The 25,038-nt window shown below is 44.6% G+C and overlaps 2 protein-coding genes across 13 annotated transcripts in view; one reads left to right on the top strand and one right to left on the bottom strand.

The window, feature by feature from the left end:
• The window catches only part of LOC140420791 (uncharacterized), a 154,077-nt gene that overhangs the window by 30,075 nt on the left and 98,964 nt on the right, over positions 1–25,038 (bottom strand). For 4 of the 8 annotated variants that reach the window (XR_011946567.1, XR_011946563.1, XR_011946562.1 and 1 more), the window contains exon 2: positions 5,560–5,609. Coding sequence is in view for 2 of the 8 variants with exons in the window: in XM_072504810.1 (XP_072360911.1) it covers positions 21,981–22,991 (1,011 nt within the window). In the remaining 6 variants the exon portion in view is untranslated. Of the gene's footprint in view, positions 1–5,559; positions 5,610–20,743; positions 23,349–25,038 lie in introns of those variants that run through there. The other 4 variants (XR_011946564.1, XR_011946565.1, XM_072504810.1 and 1 more) reach the window with 2 other exon arrangements.
• On the top strand, positions 1,372–7,660 carry LOC140420785 (uncharacterized). Of its 5 annotated transcripts, XM_072504796.1 has the most exons (4): positions 1,387–1,401; positions 2,073–2,149; positions 2,829–2,868; positions 5,790–7,660. In XM_072504796.1, exon 4 carries the CDS (start codon positions 5,900–5,902, stop codon positions 7,160–7,162), a length of 1,263 nt encoding a protein of 420 aa, XP_072360897.1. In that variant the 5' UTR covers positions 1,387–1,401; positions 2,073–2,149; positions 2,829–2,868; positions 5,790–5,899; the 3' UTR covers positions 7,163–7,660. The 5 variants fall into 5 exon arrangements, with proteins under 5 accessions (XP_072360895.1, XP_072360899.1, XP_072360897.1 ...); XM_072504794.1 differs by lacking the exon at positions 2,829–2,868 and having other exon boundaries at positions 1,372–1,401; XM_072504795.1 differs by lacking the exons at positions 1,387–1,401; positions 2,829–2,868 and adding an exon at positions 1,431–1,450.

Genomic DNA, 25,038 nt, shown 5'->3' with positions numbered 1-25,038 from the left:
CACAATTTACATAGATGATTTGGAGTTGGGGACCAAGGGCAATGTGTCCAAGTTTGCAGACGACACTAAGATAAGTGGTAAAGCAAAAAGTGCAGAGAATACTGGAGGTCTGCAGAGGGATTTGGATAGGCTAAGTGAATGGGCTAGGGTCTGGCAGATGGAATACAATGTTGACAAATGTGAGGTTATCCATTTTGGTAGGTATAACAGCAAAAGGGATTATTATTTAAATGATAAAATATTAAAACATGCTGCTGTGCAGAGAGACCTGGGTGAGCTAGTGCATGAGTCGCAAAAAGTTGGTTTACAGGTGCAACAGGTGATTAAGAAGGCAAATGGAATTTTGTCCTTCATTGCTAGAGGGATGGAGTTTAAGACTAGGGAGGTTATGCTGCAATTGTATAAGGTGTTAGTGAGGCCACACCTGGCGTATTGTGTTCCGTTTTGGTCTCCTTACTTGAGAAAGGACGTGCTGGCACTGGAGCGTGTGCAGAGGAGATTCACTAGGTTAATCCCAGAGCTGAAGGGGTTGGATTACGAGGAGAGGGTGAGTAGACTGGGACTGTACTCGTTGGAATTTAGAAGGATGAGGGGGAATCTTACAGAAACATATAAAATTATGAAGGGAATAGATAGGATAGATGCGGGCAGGTTGTTTCCACTGGCGGGTGAAAGCAGAACTAGGGGTATAGCCTCAAAATAAGGGGAAGTAGATTTAGGACTGAGTTTCGGAGGAACTTCTTCACCCAAAAGGTTGTGAATCTATGGAATTCCTTGCCCAGTGAAGCAGTAGAGGCTCTTTCATTCAATGTTTTTAAGATAAAGATAGATAGTTTTTTGAAGAATAAAGGGATTAAGGGTTATGGTGTTCGGGCCGGAAAGTGGAGCTGAGTCCACAAAAGATCAGCCATGATCTCATTGAATGATGGAGCAGGCTCGAGGGGCCAGATGGCCTACTCCCGCTTCTAGTTCTTATGTTATTATGATCCACATTCAGTACATTCTGATTCTTAAGACACGGTTTAAATGTTTAATATCTGTTCATTACAGCAACTGAGCGTCCAATAGGTTCATGTTTAATTATAGAGTTGCGTCCTGCTGTTAATTGCACCCAGGGCAGAACTATCGTTCCTGGGCACTTTAGTTGATGCATTGCATTTTTAAATAATTCTGTATCTTGGTTCTGTGGTTCCAATCGTAACTGAATCACAAAACATGATTTTCTATTCGACAATATAATCTTTCAATGTCGAGTATATTCGCCGCAGCGAATCTGAACCTGCCCTATCCTCACAACAGGAGCCGATGCGCGGAGACGGAGCGGCGGGTTGTAAAATAGGGCATGCGCAATACGCGTTCCGAATAACGCATGCGCATTATAGGTACTGCGGCAATGGGCAGGTATGTTTTTCGTCTCTGCAAACGGACAAAAAGAGCCGATAATAGGAAGGTAATGGAGACGGCAGAGTGGGTGGAGAGGCTTCATTAGCATCCAGAGGATGCCATTAATTAGAATAAAAATTGATCGCTCCCGTATTCGCACCAAACGGGGCAGTGACAGCTGCTGAGTTGGAGGCCCCGTATTAACGGCCGATACCTTTATAAGGGGAACATTAGAGGGCAGCACGGTGGCGCAGTGGGTTAGCCCTGCTGCCTCACGGCGCTGAGATCCCAGGTTCGATATCGGCTCTGTGCTACTGTCCGTGTGGAATTCGCACATTCTCCCCGTGTTGTATGGGTTTCGCCCCCCCCCCCCCCCCCCCCCCCCCCCAATGTGCCAGGTAGGTGAATTGGCCACACTAAATTGCCCCTTAATTGGAAAAAATTAATAGGGTACACTAAATTTTAGAGAACAAAAAAGTAAGGAGCAAAATGCATCAGGCTGAGTGCACCGTGGTCATCCTCCTTCAAAAAGCTGGAGGAAAAATACTGTTAATTTCTGTCTCTGCACTGATGGATTTTCGAAATTCCTTTTACATGGGTTTTTTTTTTGGGGGGGGGTGGATTTAAACACAGAAAACTCAAACCAAGACATTTCTCTGTTGGACTGACACTGATAGATTTTTTTACAGGATACTCGAAGGCGGGAAACTCAAACCAAACATCAGATCAAACCTGACAGAGTCATTCGATTCATCAGAACCTGGATGTAAGTGTGTCAGTGGAAAAAGATTCAAACATCTGTGTGACTGGAAATAGGGAAGAGCAATGTCAAGGAGGGTTCTGGAAAGAAGAATGAAAGTTTTAAATTGTGTTGCTATGTAACCAGGAGCCTGGGTCGGCCAGTGAGGACTGGGTGATGGGCACATGAATAGGACTCAGAGCAAAGGAGAAGCATTAATATGAATGTAAGTTTGTCACTGGTTGAATGTGGGAGGCCAGCCAGTCAAGTCTGGAGGAAATAAAAGAGGATTATTGGTTTTAGAACATGTGTTGAGACTGCGCCATGTTGAGCAATGTTACTGGTATATATTAGGGACAGGAGTGGGATTAATTTCAACCGCCCTTATTTCTCCCCTTGGAACCTGTCTATAAACAAAGCTGCTTTTGATTTTGATTCCCCCTTTATAAATGATTGCGCAATTTCCAACCCCTCTGATTTGGTGTAATCCAATTTCTGTTAATAAACCTACACCAAACCCCAAACAGAATTAACTGAACTGCACAAATTCAAAATGTGGCGGGCGAGGGGGGGGGGGGGGGGGGTGGGGGGGGGGGCACGGTTGCAACATATCCCCTTTCCACTTAGACAGTAAATGATGGATAGAGTAAAGAAAGATTCACAGTGCAGAGACTACAGACTGAAATCATGTTTCTGTGGGTTCCAGAGACCGGACTCAAAGTCTAGTGTGATATTCGTTCATTGAGGTAAGCAGGTTGAAAACTAATGCTGTATACTTCACTTTTCTGGCAGAGTTGACTTCACGGTGGGATAGGTGGTTGGGGATAAATCAGTCTTGTTGGAGATTGTACAGAGGTTCCAATAGAACCAGTTAGCTTGGCCTCTGTGGTGGGAACGTTTCTGGAATCAATCATTAAAGAGATGACTGAATATTTGGAAAGACAAAGTACAATCCCCCATTGTCAGTATGATTTCATGAAGGGTAAGTCATGCTTGACAAACTTGTATGAGTTCTTTGAGGATGTAATCGGTGAGGTGGATAATGGGAAACCTGTGGATGTTGTATATCTAGACTTCCAGAAGGTCTTTGACAAGGTGCCGCATGAAAGACTGATCCAGAAGGTGAGATCACAGAGGATTGGGGGTAGACTACTGGATTGGATTGAGGACTGGCTTACTGACCAAAAGCAGAGGGTCGGAATAAATGGGACCTTCTCTGGTTGACGAACTGTAACTAGCGGGGTGCTGCAGGGGCCAGTCCTCGGACCTCAACTGTTTGCAATCGATATAAATGATCTGCAAGCAAGGACAGAGCGTAACATAGCAAATTTTGTGGATGATTCTTAAATATGTGGGAAAGCAGGCAGTGAAGAGGAGGTAAATGTTTCACAGATGACATAGATAGGCTAGGAAATTGGGCCACAATTTGGCAGATGGAGTTTAGGGTGAGCTTATCCATTTTCACCGAACAAATAGGCAAATTATCTAAATGGAAGCAGATTCAAAATGCATCTGGGCAGAAGGATCTGGGTGCCTTTGTTCATGAATTGCATGAAGTCTGTATGCAGGTACAGCATAATGCAAATGGAATGATAGTGTTTATTACAAAATGACTGGAGGAGAAAGTAGCGAAGTGTTGTTACAATTGCATAGAGTGTTGGTGAGACCACATCAAGAGTTAAGTGTCCAGTTTTGGTCTCCTTATTTGAGGAAGGATTGGAGGCAGAAAATTGTGGCATTGGAGGCAGTTCAGAGGAGGTTCACCAAATTGATTCCGGGGATGAAAGAGATTATGTATGAGGAGAGATTAAACAGTTTGGCCTTATATTCGCTGGGGTTTAGAAGGATGAGAGGGATCTGATTGAGGTATATAGAATACTAAAATGCATTTATAAAGTAAACGTAGACCAAATGTTCCCCCTTGTGGGGCAATCATGGCAGCACGGTGGCACAGTGGTTAGCACTGCTGCCTCATTGCACCAGGGACCAGGTTCAATTCCTGGCTTGGATCTCTGTCTGTGCACAGTTTGCACGTTCTTCCGGTTAGCTTGATCTCTGTGGAGGAAACGTGGGTTTCCTCCGAGTGCTCCAGTTTCCTCCCACAGTCCAAAGATATGCAGGGTAGGTGAATTGGCCCTGCCAAATTGCCCCTCGGTGTCCAAAAGGTGATGTGGGGTTACGGGGATAGGGTGGAGATGTGGCCTTAAGTAGGATGCTCTTTCCAAGGGCCGGTGCAGACTCAATGGGCCAAATGGCCTCCTTCTGCACTGTAAACTCTATGATTCTAATCTAGAATGAGAGGTCACAGATATAAATTGAGAGGCGGTAGATTTAGAACTGAGATGAGGAGGAACTACTCGCAGAGATTGGTGAATTTGTGGAACTCGCTGCCATATTGTGCGGTGGAGTCTGAGTCATTAAATGGTTTCAAGAAGGATATATATATATTTCTGATTTTAAAAACAGGTTTAAGGGATATGGGGAACAGGTAGAGAGGTGGATTTGAGACCAGGAAGAAATTATCCATGATCTGATTGAATGGCGGAGCAGGTCAAATGGCTGAATTACCTACTTCTACTCCAAATTCCTATGTTCCTGTGTAAGTGCAGATGTAGCCAGGTATTCAATCTGGGAAGAGCTCCTTTTCTGTATTTTACTCTTGAAGATGTTAACTGGCAGGTTGATGTTTTTCATTACAGAGAGGCAAAATCACCCGAGGCAATCTAGAGGTCCATGTTGTATGACTCCCACCTTTTCACATTGTCTTTGGCAATCCACCTTCTGGATACCCAAGTTAGTTAATTGTCTCAACTATTCAGATTTGAAAGGGCCTTTTTCCTACCAAACGATTAGACTCCTCTTGGCGAGCCTGGGTTATGAAATGTATTTTTATAGCTTCCTTTTAATTTGGTCTGTGCATCCCACAATGTGTTGGTTGTATCTCTTCAGAGATAACGAGGTGAGTTTCTTCGATAATGCCAGATATTAATTTTAAAGGGTCTTCATCCAGTTTTTAATTGTTTAGAAACACTCATGAAGGTATCTGAATCTATTTTCTCAAAAATGCACAGCGTAAGAGACCAGTCCTCTCACAAATGCAAATCCATTATTCAAGATGGCACAGATATGTGGTCAGAAGGTCATCAATGGTTGAAATATTTCACCACGGCAGTGAAATTTTGTTCAGCCCCAGATATTTGTCAGGGAGCGGGGTGACGTTCTTAGATAGGGAGTGGAGTTTGTAGCGGTGGCTGAAGACAAGGTGTTCTGTCTTCTATATAGACGCAGCCAAGCCAAGACAGTGTGGAACATGGATGGGAAATTGGAGGTGATGCTGTTCACATACACCTGCCACACTGGTCATTCCAGTTGAAGCAAGTTGAGGGTTTATGAGATGCTGTCTAGTTGTAGACATATAAAATATCTCTCCTTCATACCTTCTGCTCACCAGCTCAGCTTTCCTCCTTACATAGAAGCCAGAGTCTTCCTGAAAGTCATGAAAGAAACAGTTAGCTTTTTGCATCAATCCAGCAATTTTCATGGTCACGTTTTCCTAGTGCCAGCCGCACAAATTACCAGATTCATTCAGCTCAATTTCAGAAACAGCCTTTGTGTTTTTGTGGGTTCTCTCTCACTCCCTTTTTTCTGTTTCAAATCAATTTCACAGGGCATTACTAGCAAAGGATTTGCAGTCGGTAAACTGAAAGCAAACATCAACATCAGGATCTGATAGATTTACCGAATCTATTTTAACCCGAGAATCATTGGACTTTGAACATGGACGTAAAAAGCACCATTCACAGTGGGGAGAAACCATTCATGTGTTCTGTGTGTGGACGATGTTTCAGCCGATCATCTGACTTGTCAAAACATAAATGCCGTCACAACGGTGAGAAACCGTGGAAATGTGAGGACTGTGGGAAGGGATTCAGTTCCCCATCAGTGCTGGAAAATCATCGACGCAGTCACACTGGGGAGAGACCATTCACTTGCATCAATTGTGGGAAGGGATTTACTCAGTCATCCCACCTGGTGACACACCAGCGGGTTCACACTGGTGAGAGACCGTTCACTTGCTCCACATGTGGGGAGGGATTCACTCAGTTATCCAGACTGGTGACGCACCAGCGAGTTCACACTGGGGAGAGACCGTTCACATGCTCCACATGTGGGAAGGGATTCAATGAGTCATCTACCCTGGTGAAACATCAGCGAGTTCACACTGATGAGAGACCTTTTCAGTGTCCAGATTGTGGGAAGCGCTTTAAAAGGTCTGGGGACCTGATGTCCCATAAACGTGTTCACACGGATGAGAGACCTTTTAAATGCCCAGACTGTGGGAAGTGCTTTAAAAGTTCCAGGGACTTGATGCATCATCAACGTGTTCACACTGACGAGAGACCATTCAGGTGCTCTCACTGTGGGGCTGGGTTCAAGAAATCATCCAAACTCAGTGTACATCAGCGCATTCATACAGGGGAGAGACCGTTCACTTGCTCAGATTGTGGGAAAGGATTCAGAGAGTCATTTGTCCTGCTGAGACACCAGCGAGGTCACAAAGACGAGAGACCTTTTAAATGTCCAGACTGTGGTAACTGTTTTAAAAGTTCTGGGCACCTGATGTCCCATCAGCTTGTTCACTCTGATGAGAGACCATTCAGGTGCTCTCACTGTGGGACTGGGTTCAAGACATCATCTAACCTCATTAAACATGAGCACACTCACACTGCAAAGAGACGGTTCACCTGCTCCACATGTGGGAAGGGTTTCATTCAGTCATCCACCCTTCTGAAACATCAGCGAGTTCACAAGGTTCAGAGACCTTTTAAATGCCCAGACTGTGGAAAGTGCTATAAAGGTTCGAGGGCACTGATATCCCACCAATGTGTTCACACTGATGAGAGACCGTTCAGATGCTCTCACTGTGGAACTGGGTACAAGACATCTTCTAACCTCACTAAACACCAGCGTGTTCACACTGGGGAGAGAAGGTTCACTCAGTCATCTGACCAGCTGACAAACCAACAAATTTGCAAGTAACTACAATGATTGGATTTTGCTGTTGATCCCACACAGAACCGTGAAATCATCCAAAACTGCTGCCCGGGTGCTTTCTCACACCAAGTCCCACTCATCCATCATCCCTGTGCTCTCTGGCCGACATTGGCTCTTGGTTGAGCAATATCTTCAATTTAAAATTCCCATCTTTGTTTTCAAATCGCTCGCCTCTATCTCCGTAAATCCAGTCACACAACCCTCTGAGATATCTGCACTCCATTCAGTCTGTCTTCTTGAACGTCCCTCATTGTAATTACTCCACCTTTTGTGGACGTGCCTCAGTGTGAAGCTTTGAATTACCTTGTTAAACCTCTCTCCCCTGATTAAAGATATGTGTTGATACCTGCCTTCCCAATCAAAGTTTTGTCCATTTACCCTAATATAGCCCCATGTGATTCAATGTAATTTTTCTTTATTTCTGAAACTTCTCTGAAGCACCTTGGGATGTTATATTACATTAAACGTGTTCTATAAGTACAAGTTGTTATTATTTCATGACAGCCAGTTTGTACAGAATAAGATTTCATAAACAGCAATCTGACTGATTGATATAGTTTTCTTGGTGATGTTCGTGAAAGCAGGAATGTTGGTCCCACTGCACCCTGTGTATGTGGAGTTGTTGAGCTCTCCAGAGCTGGGAGTGGAGCTGATTAGAAGTTGGGCCTGCAGTGAACCTTGAAGAACCACTGTCTGGGATCTTTCCACTTCATTCACTGATTCCCAGCTGAAGTTATTTCTGCAGTAAAATAGTTAACTATGAATTTCAATCCCAATTTAATCCTTGGAGCAAATCCTACACCTTTAAATCAGCTGTAAAATAGAAAGAATGTTCTTGTGTTCATTTAGCATCTCTCACCCCCTCAGAACATCACAAAGTGATTCACAGTCGGTATATTTTGAAGGAAGAATGAGGAGAGGCAGTATAAACTAAATGGTCCAATTTTAAACAGAGTGCAGGAACAGAGTGACCTGGGAGTATATGTACACAAATGTTTGCATGTGACAAGACAAGTTGGTCAAGCTGTTTAAATATAAAACTAATGGGGTCCTCGATATATTAATTGTGACATGGAGTACAAAAGCAAGGAAGTTATACAGCACCTTTAGAAATCGCTGATTAATCTTCAGCTGAAATATTGTGTTCAATTCTGAGCACCACACTTCAGGAGATATGTCAAGGCCTTGGAGAGGGTGCAGGGCACATTTCCCAGAGTAGTATCAGGGATGAGGGACATTTTAATTCTGTTGGTGGACTGGAGAACTGGGATTGTTCTCTTTAGAGAAGAGAAGGTTCAGGAGTGATTTAGTAGGGGTGTGGACATTGCTGAAGAATTTTCATCCACATCGGGAGAAATTGTTTCCATTGGCAAGATGGTTGATAACCGCAGAACACGGTTTTAAAATAATTGGGTAAAGATCCCAAAAGATGAGAGATTATCTTACTCAGTGAGTGATGATAATCTGGAACACGTTTGAATGACTGGTGGAAGCAGATCCAATCGTCACTTTCCAAAGTGACTTGGACTGATCGCTCTGCACACAGGCAGGGTTCACAGAGCACTCGGCCGCCATGAAAACACACTCCATTTAGCAGGTGGTGGGATTCACCTCAGGCCAATTTAAAAGAGTAATTTGAAACTCACTCCCAGTGAGTTCTCCAAGTGAGCCAGAGTGAGGCACATCGAAGAGTGAGTTCAAGAATTTGAAGCGAGGTGGGAATTCGAGGCTGGGTGGGGAGGAGGTGCTTTCTATCCCTGGTAAGTGACCAGTAAGTAGTTTTTCTTTTCTCATTTTTGTTTGTTTTCTTTTGTTTTATGGCATTGGAGTTTTAAAGTTAACCTAAGGTTTAAGACATGACAGGAGATCCCAAACCCGTGTTATAAGAACATAAGAACTAGGAACAGGAGTAGGCCATCTGGCCCCTCGAGCCTGCTCCGCCATTCAATGAGATCACGGCTGATCTTTTGTGGACTCAGCTCCACTTTCCGGCCCGAACATCATAACCCTTAATCCCTTTATTCTTCAAAAAACTATCTATCTTTATCTTAAAAACATTTAATGAAGGAGCCTCTACTGCTTCACTGGGCAAGGAATTCCATAGATTCACAACCCTTTGGGTGAAGAAATTCCTCCTAAACTCAGTCCTAAATCTACTTCCCCTTATTTTGAGGCTATGCCCCCTCGTTCTGCTTTCACCCGCCAGTGGAAACAACCTGCCCGCATCTATCCTATCTATTCCCTTCATAATCTTATATGTTTCTATAAGATTCCCCCTCATCCTTCTAAATTCCAACGAGTACAGTCCCAGTCTACTCAACCTCTCCTCGTAATCCAACCCCTTCAGCTCTGGGATTAACCTAGTGAATCTCCTCTGCACACCCTCCAGTGCCAGTACGTCCTTTCTCAAGTAAGGAGACCAAAACTGAACACAATACTCCAGGTGTGGCCTCACTAACACCTTATACAATTGCAGCAGAACCTCCCTAGTCTTAAACTCCATCCCTCTCGCAATGAAGGACAAAATTCCATTTGCCTTCTTAATCACCGGTTGCACCTGAAAACCAACTTTTTGCGACTCCTGCACTAGCACACCCAGGTCTCTCTGCACAGCAGCATGTTTTAATATTTTATCATTTAAATAATAATCCCTTTTGCTGTTATTCCTACCAAAATGGATAACCTCACATTTGTCAACATTGTATTCCATCTGCCAGACCCTAACCCATTCACTTAGCCTATCCAAATCCTTCTGCAGACTTCCAGTATCCTCTGCACTTTTTGCTTTACCACTTGTCTTAGTGTCGTCTGCAAACTTGGACACATTGCCCTTGGTCCCCAACTCCAAATCATCTATGTAAATTGTGAACAGTTGTGGGCCCAACACTGATCCCTGAGGGACACCACTAGCGACTGATTGCCAACCAGAGAAACACCCATTAATCCCCACTCTTTGCTTTCTATTAATTAATCAATCCTCTATCCATGCTACTACTTTCCCCTTAATGTCATGCATCTTTATCTTATGCAACAACCTTTTGTGTGGCACCTTGTCAAAGGCTTTCTGGAAATCCAGATATACCACATCCATTGGCTCCCCGTTATCTACCGCACTGCTAATGTCCTAAACAAATTCCACTAAATTAGATAGGCACGACCTGCCCTTTATGAACCCATGCTGCGTCTGCCCAATGGAACAATTTCCATCCAGATGCCTCGCTATTTCTTCCTTGATGATAGATTCCAGCATCTTCCCTACTACCGAAGTTAAGCTCACTGGCATATAATTACCCGCTTTCTGCCGACCTCCTTTTTTAAACAGTGGTGTCACGTTTGCTAATTTCCAATCCACCGGGATGACACCAGAGTCTAGTGAATTTTGGTAAATTATCACTAGTGCATTTGCAATTTCCCTAGCCATCTCTTTTAGCACTCTGGGATGCATTCCATCAGGTCCAGGAGACTTGTCTACCTTTTGCCCCATTAGCTTGCCCATCACTACCTCCTTGGTGAAAACAATCCTCTCAAGGTCCTCACCTGTCATAGCCTCATTTCCATCAGTCACTGGCATGTTATTTGTGTCTTCCACTGTGAAGACCGACCCAAAAAACCTGTTCAGTTCCTCAACCATTTCCTCATCTCCCATTATTAAATCTCCCTTCTCATCCTCTAAAGGACCAATATTTACCTTAGCCACTCTTTTTTGTTTTATGTATTTGTAGAAACTTTTACTATCTGTTTTTATATTCTGAGCAAGTTTACTCTCATCATCTATCTTACTCTTCTTTCTTGCTTTTTTAGTAGCTTTCTGTTGCCCCCTAAAGATTTCCCAGTCCTCTAGTCTCTCACTGATCTTTGCTACTTTGTATTATTTATTCCTTCAATTTGATACACTCCCTTATTTCCTTAGATATCCACGGTCGATGTTCCTCTTTTTACCGTCCTTCCTTTTTGTTGATTTCAACCTTTGCTGAGCACTGTGAAAAATCACTTGGAAGGTTCTCCACTGTTCCTCAACTGTTTCACTATAAAGTCTTTGCTCCGAGTCTACCTTAGCTAGTTCTTCTCTCATCCCATTGTAATCTCCTTTGTTTAAGCACAAAACACTAGTGCTTGATTTTACCTTCTCACCCTCCATCTGTATTTTAAATTCCACCATATTGTGATCGCTCCTTCCGAGAGGATCCCTAACTATGAGAGCCTGAATCAATCCTATCTCATTACACAGGATCAGATCTAGGACCGCTTGTTCCCTCGTAGGTTCCATTACATACTGTTAGTCTTACTTCGGTGGTAGGCAAAGTAATGCAAAGGGTACTGAAGGATAGGATTTCTGAGCATCTGGAAAGACACTGCTTGATTAGGGATAGTCAGCACGGATTTGTGAGGGATAGGTCTTGCCTTACAAACCTTATTGAATTCTTTGAGGAGGTGACCAAGCATGTGGATGAAGGCAAAGCAGTGGATGTAGTGTACATGGATTCTAGTAAGGCATTTGATAAGGTTCCCCATGGTAGGCTTCTGCAGAAAGTAAGGAGGCATGGGATAGTGGGAAATTTGGCCAGTTGGATAACGAACTGGCTAACAGATAGAAGTCAGAGAGTGGTGGTGGATGGCAAATATTCAGCCTGGATCCCAGTTACCAGTGGCGTACCGCAGGGATCAGTTCTGGGTCCTCTGCTGTTTGTGATTTTCATTAATGACTTGGATGAGGGAGTTGAAGGGTGGGTCAGTAAATTTGCAGACAATACGAAGATTGGTGGAGTTGTGGATAGTAAGGAGGGCTGTTGTCGGCTGCAAAGAGACATAGATAGGATGCAGAGCTGGGCTGAGAAGTAGCAGATGGAGTTTAACCCTGAAAAGTGTGAGCTTGTCCATTTTGGAAGGACAAACATGAATGCGGAATACAGGGTTGACTTGGGGTCTATGTTCATACATTTTTGAAAGTTGCCACTCAAGTGGATAGAGCTGTGAAGAAGGCCTATGGTGTGCTCACGTTCATTAACAGAGGGATTGAATTTAAGAGCCGTGAGGTGATGATGCTGCTGTACAAAACTTTGGTAAGGCCACATTTGGAGTACTGTGTACAGTTCTGGTCGCCTCATTTTAGGAAGGATGTGGAAGCTTTGGAAAAGGTGCAAAGAAGATTTACCAGGATGTTGCCTGGAATGGCGAGTAGGTCTTACGAGGAAAGGTTGAGAGTGCTAGGCCTTTTCTCATTAGAACGGAGAAGGATGAGGGGCGACTTGATAGAGGTTTATAAGATGATTAGGGGAATAGATAGAGTAGACAGTCAGAGACATTTTCCCCGGGTGGAACAAACCATTACAAGGGGACATAAATTTAAGGTGAAAGGTGGAAGATATAGGAGGGATATCAGAGGTAGGTTCTTTAACCAGAGAGTAGTGGGGGCATGGAATGCACTGCCTGTGGAAGTAGTTGAGTCGGAACCATTAGGGACCTTCAAACAGCTATTGGATAGGTACATGGATTACGGTAAAATGATATAGTGTAGATTTATTTGTTCTTAAGGGCAGCACGGTAGCATTGTGGATAGCACAATTGCTTCACAGCTCCAGGGTCCCAGGTTCGATTCCGGCTTGGGTCACTGTCTGTGCGGAGTCTGCACGTCCTCCCCGTGTCTGCGTGGGTTTCCTCCGGGTGCTCCGGTTTCCTCCCACAGTCCAAAGATGTGCAGGTTAGGTGGATTGGCCATGATAAATTGCCCCTAATGTACAAAATTGCCCTTGGTGTTGGGTGGAGGTGTTGAGTTTGGGTAGGGTGCTCTTTCCAAGTGCCAGTGCAGACTCAAAGGGCCGAATGGCCTCCTTCTGCACTGTAAATTCAATGATAATCTATGATTAATCTAGGACAAAGGTTCGGCACAACATCGTGGGCCGAAGGGCCTGTTCTGTGCTGTATTTTCTATGTTCTAGGAAACTATCACGGATACATTCTATAAACTCCTCCTCAAGGCTTCCTTGGCCGACATGGTTAAACCAATCAACATGTAGATTAAAATCCTCCATGATAACTGCTGTACCATTTCTACATGCATCTGTTATTTCTTTGTTTATTGCCTGCCCCACCATAATGCTACTATTTGGTGGCCTATAGATTACTTCTATCAGTGACCTTTTCGCCTTACTATTCCTGATTTCCACCCAAATCGATTCAACCTTATCCTCCATAGCACCAATGTCATCCCTTACTGTTGCCCGGATGTCACCCTTAAATAACAGAGCTACACCACGTCCCTTACCATCCACTCTGTCCTTCCGAAAAGTTTGATACCCTCGGATATTTAACTCTCAGTCGTGACCATCCTTTAACCATGTTTCAGTAATGGCCACTAAATCATAGTTATTTGCGATGATTTGCGCCATCAACTCATTTACCTTATTCCGAATACTACGAGCATTCAGTACACTTATGTTGGCTTTTTTACCACTGTTCTGAATCTTTACACCTCGATCAGTAACCTCTCCTAAGTTATATTTCCTCTTAACCTTTCTCCTAATTTTCCTTGTCGTTGAACCCATATCTTCATGTAACAACCTGCCGCGTCGCTTACCATTAATGTTTTCACTTCCCGTTTTATTTCTTTTAGTATTCCTGGTCCTATTCATTGAGCTCCCCTCAGTCACTGTACCTTGTACTGTCGCCCTTTTTGATTTTTGACTCTGGCTTCCCTGCCTTACACTTTTCCCCTTACTGCCTTTTATTTCTGTCCCTGTTTTACTACCTTCCAACTTCCTGCATCGGTTCCCATCCCCCTGCCACATTAGTTTAAACTCTCCCCAACAGTTCTAACAAACCCCCTAGGACATCGGTTCCAGTCCTGCCCAGGTGCAGACCGTCCGGTTTGTACTGGTCCCACCTCCCCCAGAACCGGTTCCAATGTCCCAGGAATTTGAATCCCTCCCTCTTGCACCATCTCTCGAGCCACGTATTCATATCTCTATCCTGACATTCCTACTCTGACTAGCTCGTGGCACTGGTAGCAATCCTGAGATTACTACCTTTGCGGTCCTACTTTTTAGTTTAATCCTAGCTCCCTAAATTCAGCTTGTAGGACCTCGTCCCGTTTTGTACCTATATCGTTGGTGCCTATGTGCACCATGACAGCTGGCTGTTCACCCTCCCCCCCCCCACCCCCAGAATGTCCTGCAGCCGCTCCGAGACATCTTTGACTCTTGCACCAGGGAGGCAACATACCATCCTGGAGTCTCGATTGCGTCTGCAGAACCGCCTGTCTATTCCCCTTACAATTGAGTCCCCTATCACTATAGCCCTGCCATTCTTCTTCCTGCCCAGCTGCGCAGCAGAGCCAGCCATGGTGCCATGAACCTGGCTGCTGCTGCCTTCCCCTGGTGAGCCATCTCCCTCAACAGTATCCAAAGCGGTATATCTGTTTTGCAGGGAGATGACCGCAGAGGACACCTGCACTGCCTTCCTACTCTTGCTCTGTCTTTTGGGCACCCATTTTCTATCTCCCTCAGTACCTTTCACCTGCGGTGTGACCAACTCGCTAAATGTGATATCCACGACGTCCTCAGCATCGCGGATGCTCCAAAGTGAGTCCATCCGCAGCTCCAGAGCAGTCAAGCGGCCTAACAGGAGCTGCAACTGGACACACTTCTTGCACGTGAAGGAGCCAGGGACAGTGGACGTGTCCCTGAGCTCCCACATCGCACACGATCATGACATGGTTATGCTTCTCGTGTGCGATGTGGGAGCTCAGGGGCACATCCACTGACCCTGGCTCCTTCACGTGCAAGAAGTGTTCAGCTGCAGCTACTGTTAAAGACTGCTTTGCGGCTCTCGAGCTGCGGATGGACTCACTTTGGAGCATCCGCAATGCTGAAGACGCCGTGGATAGCACGTTCACTGAGTTGGTCACACTGCAGGTGAAAATTACTGAGGGAGATAGAAAATGGGTGACCAAAAGACAGAGCAAGAGTAGGAAGGCAGTGCAGGTGTCCCCTGCAGTCATCTCCCTGCAAAACAGATATACCGCTTTGGATACTATTGAGGGAGAAGGTTCACCAGGGGAAAGCAGCAGCAGCCAGGTTCATGGCACCGTGTCTCACTCTGCTGCGCAGGAGGGCAGGAAGAAGATTGGCAGGGCTCTAGTGATAGGGGACTCAATCGTAAGGGGAATAGACAGATGGTTCTGCGGATGCAATGGAGACTCCAGGATGGAATGTTGCCTCCCTGATGCAAGGGTCAAGGATGTCTCAGAGCGGCTGCAGGACATTCTGGGGGGGTGGGTGAACAGCCAGCTGTCGTGGTGCATATAGGCACGAACGATATAGGTCAAAACCGGGATGAGGTCCTACAAGCTGAATTCAGGGAGTTAGGAGTTAAACTAAAAAGTAGGACTTCAAATTGCTACCAATGCCACGAGCGAGTCAGAGTAGGAATGTCAGGACAGATAGGATGAATGCATGGTTCGAGAGATGGTGCAAGAAGAAGGGATTCAAATTCCTGGGGCATTGGAACCAGTTCTGGGGGAGGTGGGACCAGTACTAACCGGACGGTCTGCACCTGGGCAGGACTGGAACCAATGTCCTAGTGTATTTGCTAGTGCTGTTGGGGAGGGTTTAAACTAATGTGGCAGGGGGGTGGGTACCGATGCAGGAAGTCGAAGGGAAGTAAAACAGGGACAGAAACAAAAGGCAGGAAGGCAGAAAGTGTAAGGCAGAGAAGCCATAGCCACAAATCAAAAAAGGCCACATTACACGGTGCAGTGACTGAGGAGAGCTCAGTGAATAGCCCCAGTAATACTAAAATGAATAAAATGGGAAGTAAAAACAAATGGAAAGCGAAGCAGCAGGTTATTACATGAAGGTATTTGTTCAACAATAAGGAAAACTAGGAGAAAAGTTAAATGGAAAAATAACTTAGGAGAGGTTACTGATAGAGGTGTTAAGATTCAAAATGGAGGTATAAAAGCCAACATAAGGGTATTTCACCTGAATGCTCGTAGTATTCGGAATAAGGTAAAGGAGTTGATGGCGCAAATAATTGTGAATGATTATGATTCAGTGGCCATTACTGAAACATGGTTAAAGGATGGTCACGACTGGGAGTTAAATATCCAAGGGTATCAAACTATTTATAAGGACAGAGTGGACGGTAAGGGAGGTGGTGTAGCTCTGTTATTTAAGGATGACATGTGGGCAGTGGTGAGGGATGACATCGGTGCTATGGAGGATAATGTTGAATCCATTTGGGTGGAAATCAGGAATAGTAAGGCGAAAAAGTTACTGATAGCAGTAGTCTATAGGAGTAGGCCACCAAATAGTAACATTATGATGGGGCAGGCAATAAACAAAGAATTAACTGATGCATGTAGAAACGATGCAGCAGTTATCATGGGGGATTTTAATCTGCATGTCGATTGGTTTAACCAGGTCGCTCAAGGCAGCCATGAGGAGGAGTTTATAGAATGTATCCACGATTGTTTCCTAGAACAGTATGTAATGGAACCTACGAGGGAACACGCAATCCGACATCTGGTCCTGTGTAATGAGACAGGATTGATTAATGATCTCATAGTTAGGGATCCGCTCGGAAGGAGTGATCACAATATCACAGAGGAAAATCAACTGTGGATATCTCAGGAAATAAGGGAGAGTATCAAATTGAAAGAAAAAGCATACAAAATGGCAAAGATTAGTGGGAGATGAGAGGATTGGGAAATCCTTAGGGGGCATCAGAAAGCTACAAAAAAAGCTATAAAGAAGAGTAAGATAGATTGAGAGTATACTTGCTCAGAAGATAAAAACAGATAGTAAAAGTTTCTACAAATATACAAAACAAAAAAGAGTGGCTAAGGTAAATATTGGTTCTTTAGAGGATGAGAAGGGAGATTTCATAATGGGAGATGAGGAAATGGCTGAGGAACTGAACAGGTTTTTTGGGTCAGTCTTCACAGTGGAAGACACAAATAATATGCCAGTGACTGATGGAAATGAGGCTATGACAGGTGAGGACCTTGAGACGATTGTTATCACTAAGGAGCTAGTGGTGGGCAAGCTAATGGGGCAAAAGGCAGACAAGTCTCCTGGCCCTGATGGAATCATCCCAGGGTACTAAATAGATGGCTAGGGAAATTGCAAATGCACTCGTGATAATTTACCAAAATTCACTAGACTCTGGGGTAGTCGGATTGGAAATTAGCAAACATGACACCACTGTTTAAAAAAGGAGGTGGCAGAAAGTGGGTAATTATACTGAAGAACTTGTTTAACCTTGTGAACTTCTGAAATTGAGGGTTTTCAAAAATGCAGTTTCAAAAGAAAAGTTAAAGTCAATATGTTGAACAAACCCGCTTGATTCTTTAAAAACATGTAACCAAGAATAAGAACATATTTTGATTTGGGGTTGTGGGGGGAGGGTGGCGGAGATGGGGAGAAAGACAGAAATACAATACCTTTGCTAGTCATTTCAAATATTACAGCTGGTTTTTTTTTTTTTGTTGCAGTGTTGTTACTATATGGAGTCTAAGAAGTTTTTTAAATGTGTAGTTTACACCTTATTTCTTCAATAACAGCTGTACATGCTAAATGTTAAATTTTTAGTCCCAATGAGTGGTTGTCCAAGCATGCCTAAACTTAATCTTTAAATAAAGCTGCATTAATTGTTATTTTTAAAAAAAGGGGCAGCACGGTAGCACAAGTGGATAGCACGGTGGCTTCACAGCGCCACGGTCCCAGGTTCGCTTACCCGCTTGTTCACTGTCTGTGAGGAGTCTGCATGTTCTCCCCGTGTCTGTGTGAGTTTCCTCCGGGTGCTCCGGTTTCCTCCCACAGTCTAAAGATGTGCAGGTTAGGTGGATTGGCCTTAGTGACCAAAAAGGTTAGGAGGGATTATTGGGTTACGGGGATAGGGTGGAAGTGAGGGCTTAAGTGGGTCGGTGCAGACTCAATGGGCCGAACGGCCTCCTTCTGCACTGTATGTTCTATGGGCCAGTTAGCTTAACTTCGCTAGTAGGGAAGATGCTGGAATCTCTCATCAAGGAAGAAATAGATGGATGGAAAGTGTCCCATTGGACACTCACAGCATGGGTTCATAATGGGCAGGTTGTGCCTAACTAATTTAGTGGAATTTTTTGAGGACATTACCAGTGCCGTAGACAACGGGGAGCAAATGGATGTGGTATATCTGGATTTCCAGAAAGCCTTTGTCAAGGTGCCACACAAAAGGTTGCTGCATAAGATAAAGCTGCATGGCGTTAAGGGTAAAGTAGTAGCATGGATAGAGGATTGATTAATTAATATAAAGCAAAGAGTGGGGATTAATGGGTGTTTCTCTGGTTGGCAATCAGTAGCTAGTGGTGTCCCTCACTGATCAGTGTTGGGCCAACAATTGTTCACAATTTACATAGATGATTTGGAGTTGGAGACCAAGTGCAATGTGTCTGAGTTTGCAGATGACACGAAGATGAGTGGTAAAGCAAAAAGTGCAGAGAATACTGGACAGCTGGAGAGGGATTTGGATACTTTAAGTGAATGGGCTAGGGTCTGGCAGATGGAATACAATGTTGACAAATGTGAGGTTATCCATTTTGGTAGGAATAACAGCGAAAGGGATTATTATTTAAATGATAAAATGTTAAAACATGCTGCCGCCCAAAGGACCTGGATATCCTCGTGCATGAATCGCAAAAAGTTGGTTTACAGGTGCAACAGATGATTAAGAAGGCGAATGGAGGTTTGTCCTTCATTGCTAGAGGGATGGACTTTAAGACTAGGGGTGTTATAAGGTGTTAGTGAGGCCACACTTGGGAGTATTGTGTTCAGTTTTGGTCTCACCTGATAAAGAATGTACTGGCGCTGGAGGGTGCAGAGGAGATTCACTGGTTTAATCCCAGAGTTGAGGGGGTTGGATTACGAGGAAAGGTTGAGTCGACTGGGACTTGGAATTTAGAAGGATGCAGGGGGGGATCTTATCGAAACATATAAAATTATGAAGGGGATAGGATAGATGCGGGGAGGTTGTTTCCACTGGCAGGTGAAAACAGAACTCAGGGGCATAGCCTCAAAATAAGGGGAAGTAGATTTAGGACTGAGTTTCGGAGGAACTTCTACACCCAAAGGGTTGTGAATCTATGGAATTCCTTGCTCAGTGAAGCAGTGGAGGCTCCTTAATTAAATGTTTTCAAGATAAGGATAGATATTTTTTTGAAGAATAGAGGATTATGGTGTTCGATTGAGAAAGTGGAGCTGAGTCCACAAAAGATCAGCCATGATCTCATTGAATGGCAGAGCAGGCTCGAAGGACCAGATAGCCTACTCCTGCTCCTAGTTCATATATTTGTTACTTCAGGGACTGGAGTGAAACTTTCCACTTTGAAAGTGTCATCATTCGTTCTATATTAAGACACACCTGCAAACTTGTCTCTCCCGCTCCCAGTGAAGAGGAGCATATGTGGATGGATGGATCATTTTGAGAAGCTCGTCAATGTCTTAACGTGATTTTTCCTCTCGAAAGCTGATTTATAAACCATATTTTAGTGGGTTTTATGTCAATCACTGATTCAGTTGTCCATTAGCAAGGGACTGATATTCACAGCAATCTCTCCTATTTCCATCGGAAGTCCATGAAGTAATTTTGTGGCTCATTGCTTGCTGGGACATCCTGTTTAACCTTTCTTCAGACAGTTAGTTTAGGGTTGTGTGTTTACCCCCACCATATCCAGTTTGTCTTGTTTCAGGGTCTGTACTAGACACGTCCTTGGCAGAGATAACAGAGCCAGGCTGTCTTGTGTTTGTCAAACCAGGGATCTTTATGCACCTGAGAGCAATTCCTATAATATTCAATATATTTCTGAAGATTTTATAAGGTTATTAGACAGTGATTTATTTCAGATCTCCCCACTTTTAGAAGGAAATATCCATATTAATTTCTCACAAACCTCGCTATTTCTAAGCTACGAGCTTGTTTTCCTAATTTCTTGAAGACAAACTGTAGATCACATACTAAAGCTACTGGAATTATCAGAAGCAACAACACAATTCATTGAGCTGGCACCAAGAAAAATGCCAGCTTTCCACTAAAATGTGATAGCTATCGACTTGGATTCATCCTCGCAAACTGCAGATAATCTCACACAGTTGTAAACTATTGGCATGTTGTAAATACATCTGGATTAAACAATAGTTCTTGCACGGACTTTAAAGATTCTCCAACTCTGTTCGCCTGAATCTTGTGGATATTTTCAAACTACATGTGAACCCTCTGCAATGTAACTTCTCCTTCCCGAACCTCTTTAGAAATCGTAACGAGGATATATTCATAATATCAGTCATCCTCTTCGTGAATCCCCAGGATATCTTTAACCCTCTGCAGATGTTTTCTCAGACTACTAGTCGTTCCCGATAATATGTCAATGGCATCGTAAACTCCTGGCTTCACTCAGGGACACCTCCATTCACGTCTAACTGAGACTGTTGTTTCTCAAGACTATGATCTCGACCACTGTGACCCCACTCCAACACCACTTGTAATTAAGCCCGGGAATCACAGATCACCCAAAAAGGAGATTGAGCTTAGAAGTGATTTTAAAGCACTTTATTGGGAAGCGACAGTGCAAATATGATGCAGAAGCTAAATAGACAGAAAATCACACGTTGACAGGTGAGAACTATTTACCGGTCCCAGAGGACAAACGGGCAGATGACGCAGTGTGAGAGTTGATCTGCGTAGCTGATGATGGCAGTCCCTGAACGGTTAACTGTTGGGCTGAAACCAGTACGGATCACTTGAAAATCTTTTTGCTCTTGAGAGCTTGTTTTAACCTTCACACAGACAGTTGCTTTACGGCTAAGTCATGGGATCCAATCATATCAGGTTTAGAAATGTCTTGTTTCTGGGCCTGTGCTAGAGACATGTCCTTGGCAGAGATAACAGGTCTATCCTGTGTTTGTTCGCCAGCAAGCTACTATGGAATCTTTCTTCATAAGCAGAGAAATATTTCTATAGTATGACATAAATTTCTGAAGATTTTATTAGGTTATTAGACAGTGATTTCTGACAGTCCGTGACTTGGATTGAACTTGTCTCCATTTCTGTGCTGAGGGGATTTCTGTACCTGGTGGGAAGGGTAGCAATTGGGAACTCTCTATTCTCCATCAATTCTCATCCCCCTTCTTTCTGCTGGATAATGGAGGTGTCACGGTGTGTAATGTGCAAGACGGTAAGAATTGTCAGCAAGGATGAATCAGCACTTTCTAATTGGAGATGTTAATCAGGGGAGCCTCTTATGCACTGAATTGTGGAGTTTGTACCAAAGCTCAATTTAGGATTGAAGGAAAAGTTCAGAATCTTGTTGTAAAGTAATTTCTGATGAGTATACCTGAATTATGGGGAAAGATCGCAGACAGTGGTTCTTAAAGGGACACTGCAGCCCAGAGAACACAATCAGTTATAGATCCAGAATATTAAAACTCCAGCCCAGTTACAGGGATTATTTATTTATTTTTAAACTTAGTGTACCCAATTCATTTTTTTCCAATAAAGGGGCAATTTAGCGTGGCCAATCCACCTACCCTGCACATCTTTGGGTTGTGGGGGCGAAACCCACGCAACCACGGGGAGAATATGCAAACACCACACGGACAGTGACCCAGAGCCGGGATCGAACCTGGGACCTCGGTGCCGTGAGGCAGCAGGGCTAACCCACTGTGCCACCATAGTTACATGGATTATTAACATCAGCAGAAACAAACTCCAATATGGTTCAGTCCTAGATGTGATAAACAGCAGCAATGACAGCAGAACCGTCTTCCTGTTGTCACTTGTGAACTCGCTGGTGTCTCAGCAAGTTGGATGACTGGGTGAACCCCTTCCCACACTCAGTGCAGGTGAACGGTCTCTCTCCAGTGTGAACCCGCTGGTGTGTCAGCAGGCTGGATAACCGAGTGAATCCGCTCCCACACTGGGTGCAGGTGAACGGTCGCGCCCCTGTATGAACTCGCTGGTGTACGTTGAGATTGGATGAAGACCGGAATCTCTTTCCACAAGAAGTACAGCTGAATGGCCGCTCCTCAGTGTGAATTCGTTGGTGCTTCAGCAGGTCAAATGACCTTGTGAAACCTTTCCCACAGACAGTGCAGGTGAATGACCTCTCTCCAGTGTGAACTCGCTGGTGTGCACTGAGGTTGGAAGAAGATCTGAATCTCTTGCCACAGGAGGTACACTTGAACGGCCTTTCCTCAGTGTGAATATCCTGGTGCTTCAGCAGGATAAAGGACCTTGTGAATCCTTTCCCACACTCGGAACAGGTGAACGGCCTTTCCCCAGTGTGAACCCGCTGGTGTATCAGCAGGTCAGATGACTGAATGAATCCTTTCCCACACTCAGAACAGGTGAACGGCCTTTCCCCAGTATGAACTCGCTGGTGTATCAGCAGGCGGGATGATTGAGTAAATCCCTTCCCACACATAGAGCAGCTGAATGGCCTCTCCCCAGTGTGAACTTGCTGGTGTGTGAGCAGACGGGATGAATGAATGAATCCCTTCCCACACTGGGAGCAGGTGAATGGACTCTTCCCAGCATGAATTCGCTGGTGTCTCATCAGGTTAGAGAACCAAATAAATCCTTTCCCACACTGGGAGCAGCTGAGTGGGCTCTTCCCAGTGTGACTTCTCTGGTGTCTCAGCAGGTTAGATGACCGAATGAATCCCTTTCCACACTTGGAGCAAGTGAACGGCCTCTCCCCAGTGTGAGTGCGTCGATGAATTTCCAGCCGGGATGCATAATTGAATCCTTTCCCACATTCGTCACATTTCCACGGTTTCTCCATGGTGTGGGTGGCCTTGTGTCACTCCAGGTTGGATGATCAGTTGAATCCTCATCCACACCCAGAACATGTGTATAGTTCTTCCCGCTGAGAATGACGTGTTGTTTTCAGGTTGTGTAACTGGTTAAAGCTTATCCCAGTCAGTTCGCTGGAACACTCCCACTCGGGAGTGTGTGCTTTGGTGCTTTCCCAGTCACATGGATGTTTGAAAGCTTCTCCCACGTACACCGCAGTCAAACATTTCTCCTTCCACCTTCAATGGTTGATGACATTCAAATTCCAATGAATCGAGTGACTGTCAGACCTTGATGTAAAGACTCGTTTGAGTTTCCCATCTGCAAATCCTGGCCTTCTAATTCTCTGTAAAAGGAGTTTACAAGTCATCACTGTTAGTACAGGACAGAAATTCAGAACTGACAATTCTAGTTTCTATGGGATATTTTTTCCTCTCTTGTTCCCCCAAAGTTGTCAATCCCCCCCCACTCACACACTTTCTCTTCGTTCTGCGCTGAAATCCAAAAAATGTTTTGGACAATCTTTCTGTGTCTTTTTAAAAAAAAAAATTTAGATTGCCCAAATCATTGTTTCCAACGCGCAATTTATCGTGACCAATCAACCTAACCTGCACATCTTTGGAATGTAGGGGTGAAACCCACGCAAACACAGGGCGAATGTGCAAACTCCACACCGACAGTCACCCAGAGCCGGGATCGAACCTGGGACCTCGACTCCGTGATTTCTGTATCTTTTTAACAAACCCGTACAACTAGAGATAACAATATGTTTGACCATTCACTTCAGTCATTACTCGTGATAAAACATTAATCTGAATGTCCCTGATCGGCCAGACAGAATAGCAGTCGTTAACCTTGTGTCCAAAACTTACTGTGCGGTGATGTAATGAGCGATGGTGCAGGTATTTTTTTTAAAAACAAACAATTTTAATGAAGTATTTTTGGCATTACAAACAGCAACAGTATAAAAACAATGTACAAAGAACAATACTGTGGCTGGTTTCGCACAGGGCTAAATCACTGGCGCTAAAAGCAGACCAAGGCAGGCCAGCAGCACGGTTCAATTCCCATACCAGCCTCCCCGAACAGGCACTGGAATGTGGCGACTAGGGGATTTTCACAGTAACTTCATTTGAAGCCTATTTGTGACAATAAGCGATTTTCATGTTTCATTTCATTTCACATAGTGCAAACACCGACTCCCATCTCTCCAAGACCCGCCTATTTGACCCCTTATTCTACGCTACCCTAACCCCCCACCCCCGCTGCCGATTAATTATCCGTGAAGAAGTCATGAATGGTTGCCACCTCTGGGCAAACCCTAACAATGACCCTCTCAAGGCGAACTTAATCTTCTCTAGGCCGAGAAAGCTCGCCATGTCGGTTAACCAGTTCTCCGACTTCGGGGGGTTTTTGAGTGTCCCTCCAAGCTAGCAGTATCCGTCTCCGGGCTACCAGGGAAGCAAAGGCCACAACATCTGCCTCTTTCTCCTCCTGGATTCTCGGGTCTTCCGACACCCCAAAAATCGCCAACTCTGGACTCTTGCCACCCTTGTTTTCAATACTCTGGACATGACATTACGCCAATATCCCCCAAGTTTTGGACACGGCCAGAACATGTGGACATGGTTCGCTGGTCCGCCCACACATTTTACACGCCTGTCCTCTACCCCAAAGAATCTACTCATCTGGGCCATTGTCATGTGGGCCCGATGGACCACCTTGAATTGGATCAAGCTGAGCCTTGCGCATGTTGCGGTCGCGTCGACTCTGCTCAACGCGTCCGCCCATAAGCCATCCTCCATCTCACCCCCAAGCTCCTCCTCCCACTTACGCTTCAGCTCCTTGGTCTGCATCTCCTCCGCCCCCATAAGTTCTTTGTAGATGTCCGAGATGCTCCCCTCTCCCACCCATCCCCGAGACACTACCCTATCCTGGATCCCCCTTAGTGCAGGAGTGGGAAGGATGGTACCTGCCTGCGCAGGAAGACCCCCACCTGTAAATATCTAAATTTGTTCACCCTTGCCAACCCAAGT

Source organism: Scyliorhinus torazame, chromosome 5 (assembly GCF_047496885.1).
Source record: "Scyliorhinus torazame isolate Kashiwa2021f chromosome 5, sScyTor2.1, whole genome shotgun sequence".
In the NCBI taxonomy this organism is placed as follows: Eukaryota; Metazoa; Chordata; class Chondrichthyes; order Carcharhiniformes; family Scyliorhinidae; genus Scyliorhinus; species Scyliorhinus torazame.
The sequence above is the reverse complement of the archived record's forward strand: the minus strand, read 5'-3'. Positions and strand labels throughout refer to the sequence as shown.

Excerpts from the sequence above, each read along its gene's own strand:
- LOC140420785 (XM_072504794.1), top strand. The coding sequence starts at position 5,900 with ATGGACGTAAAAAGCACCATTCACAGTGGGGAGAAACCATTCATGTGT.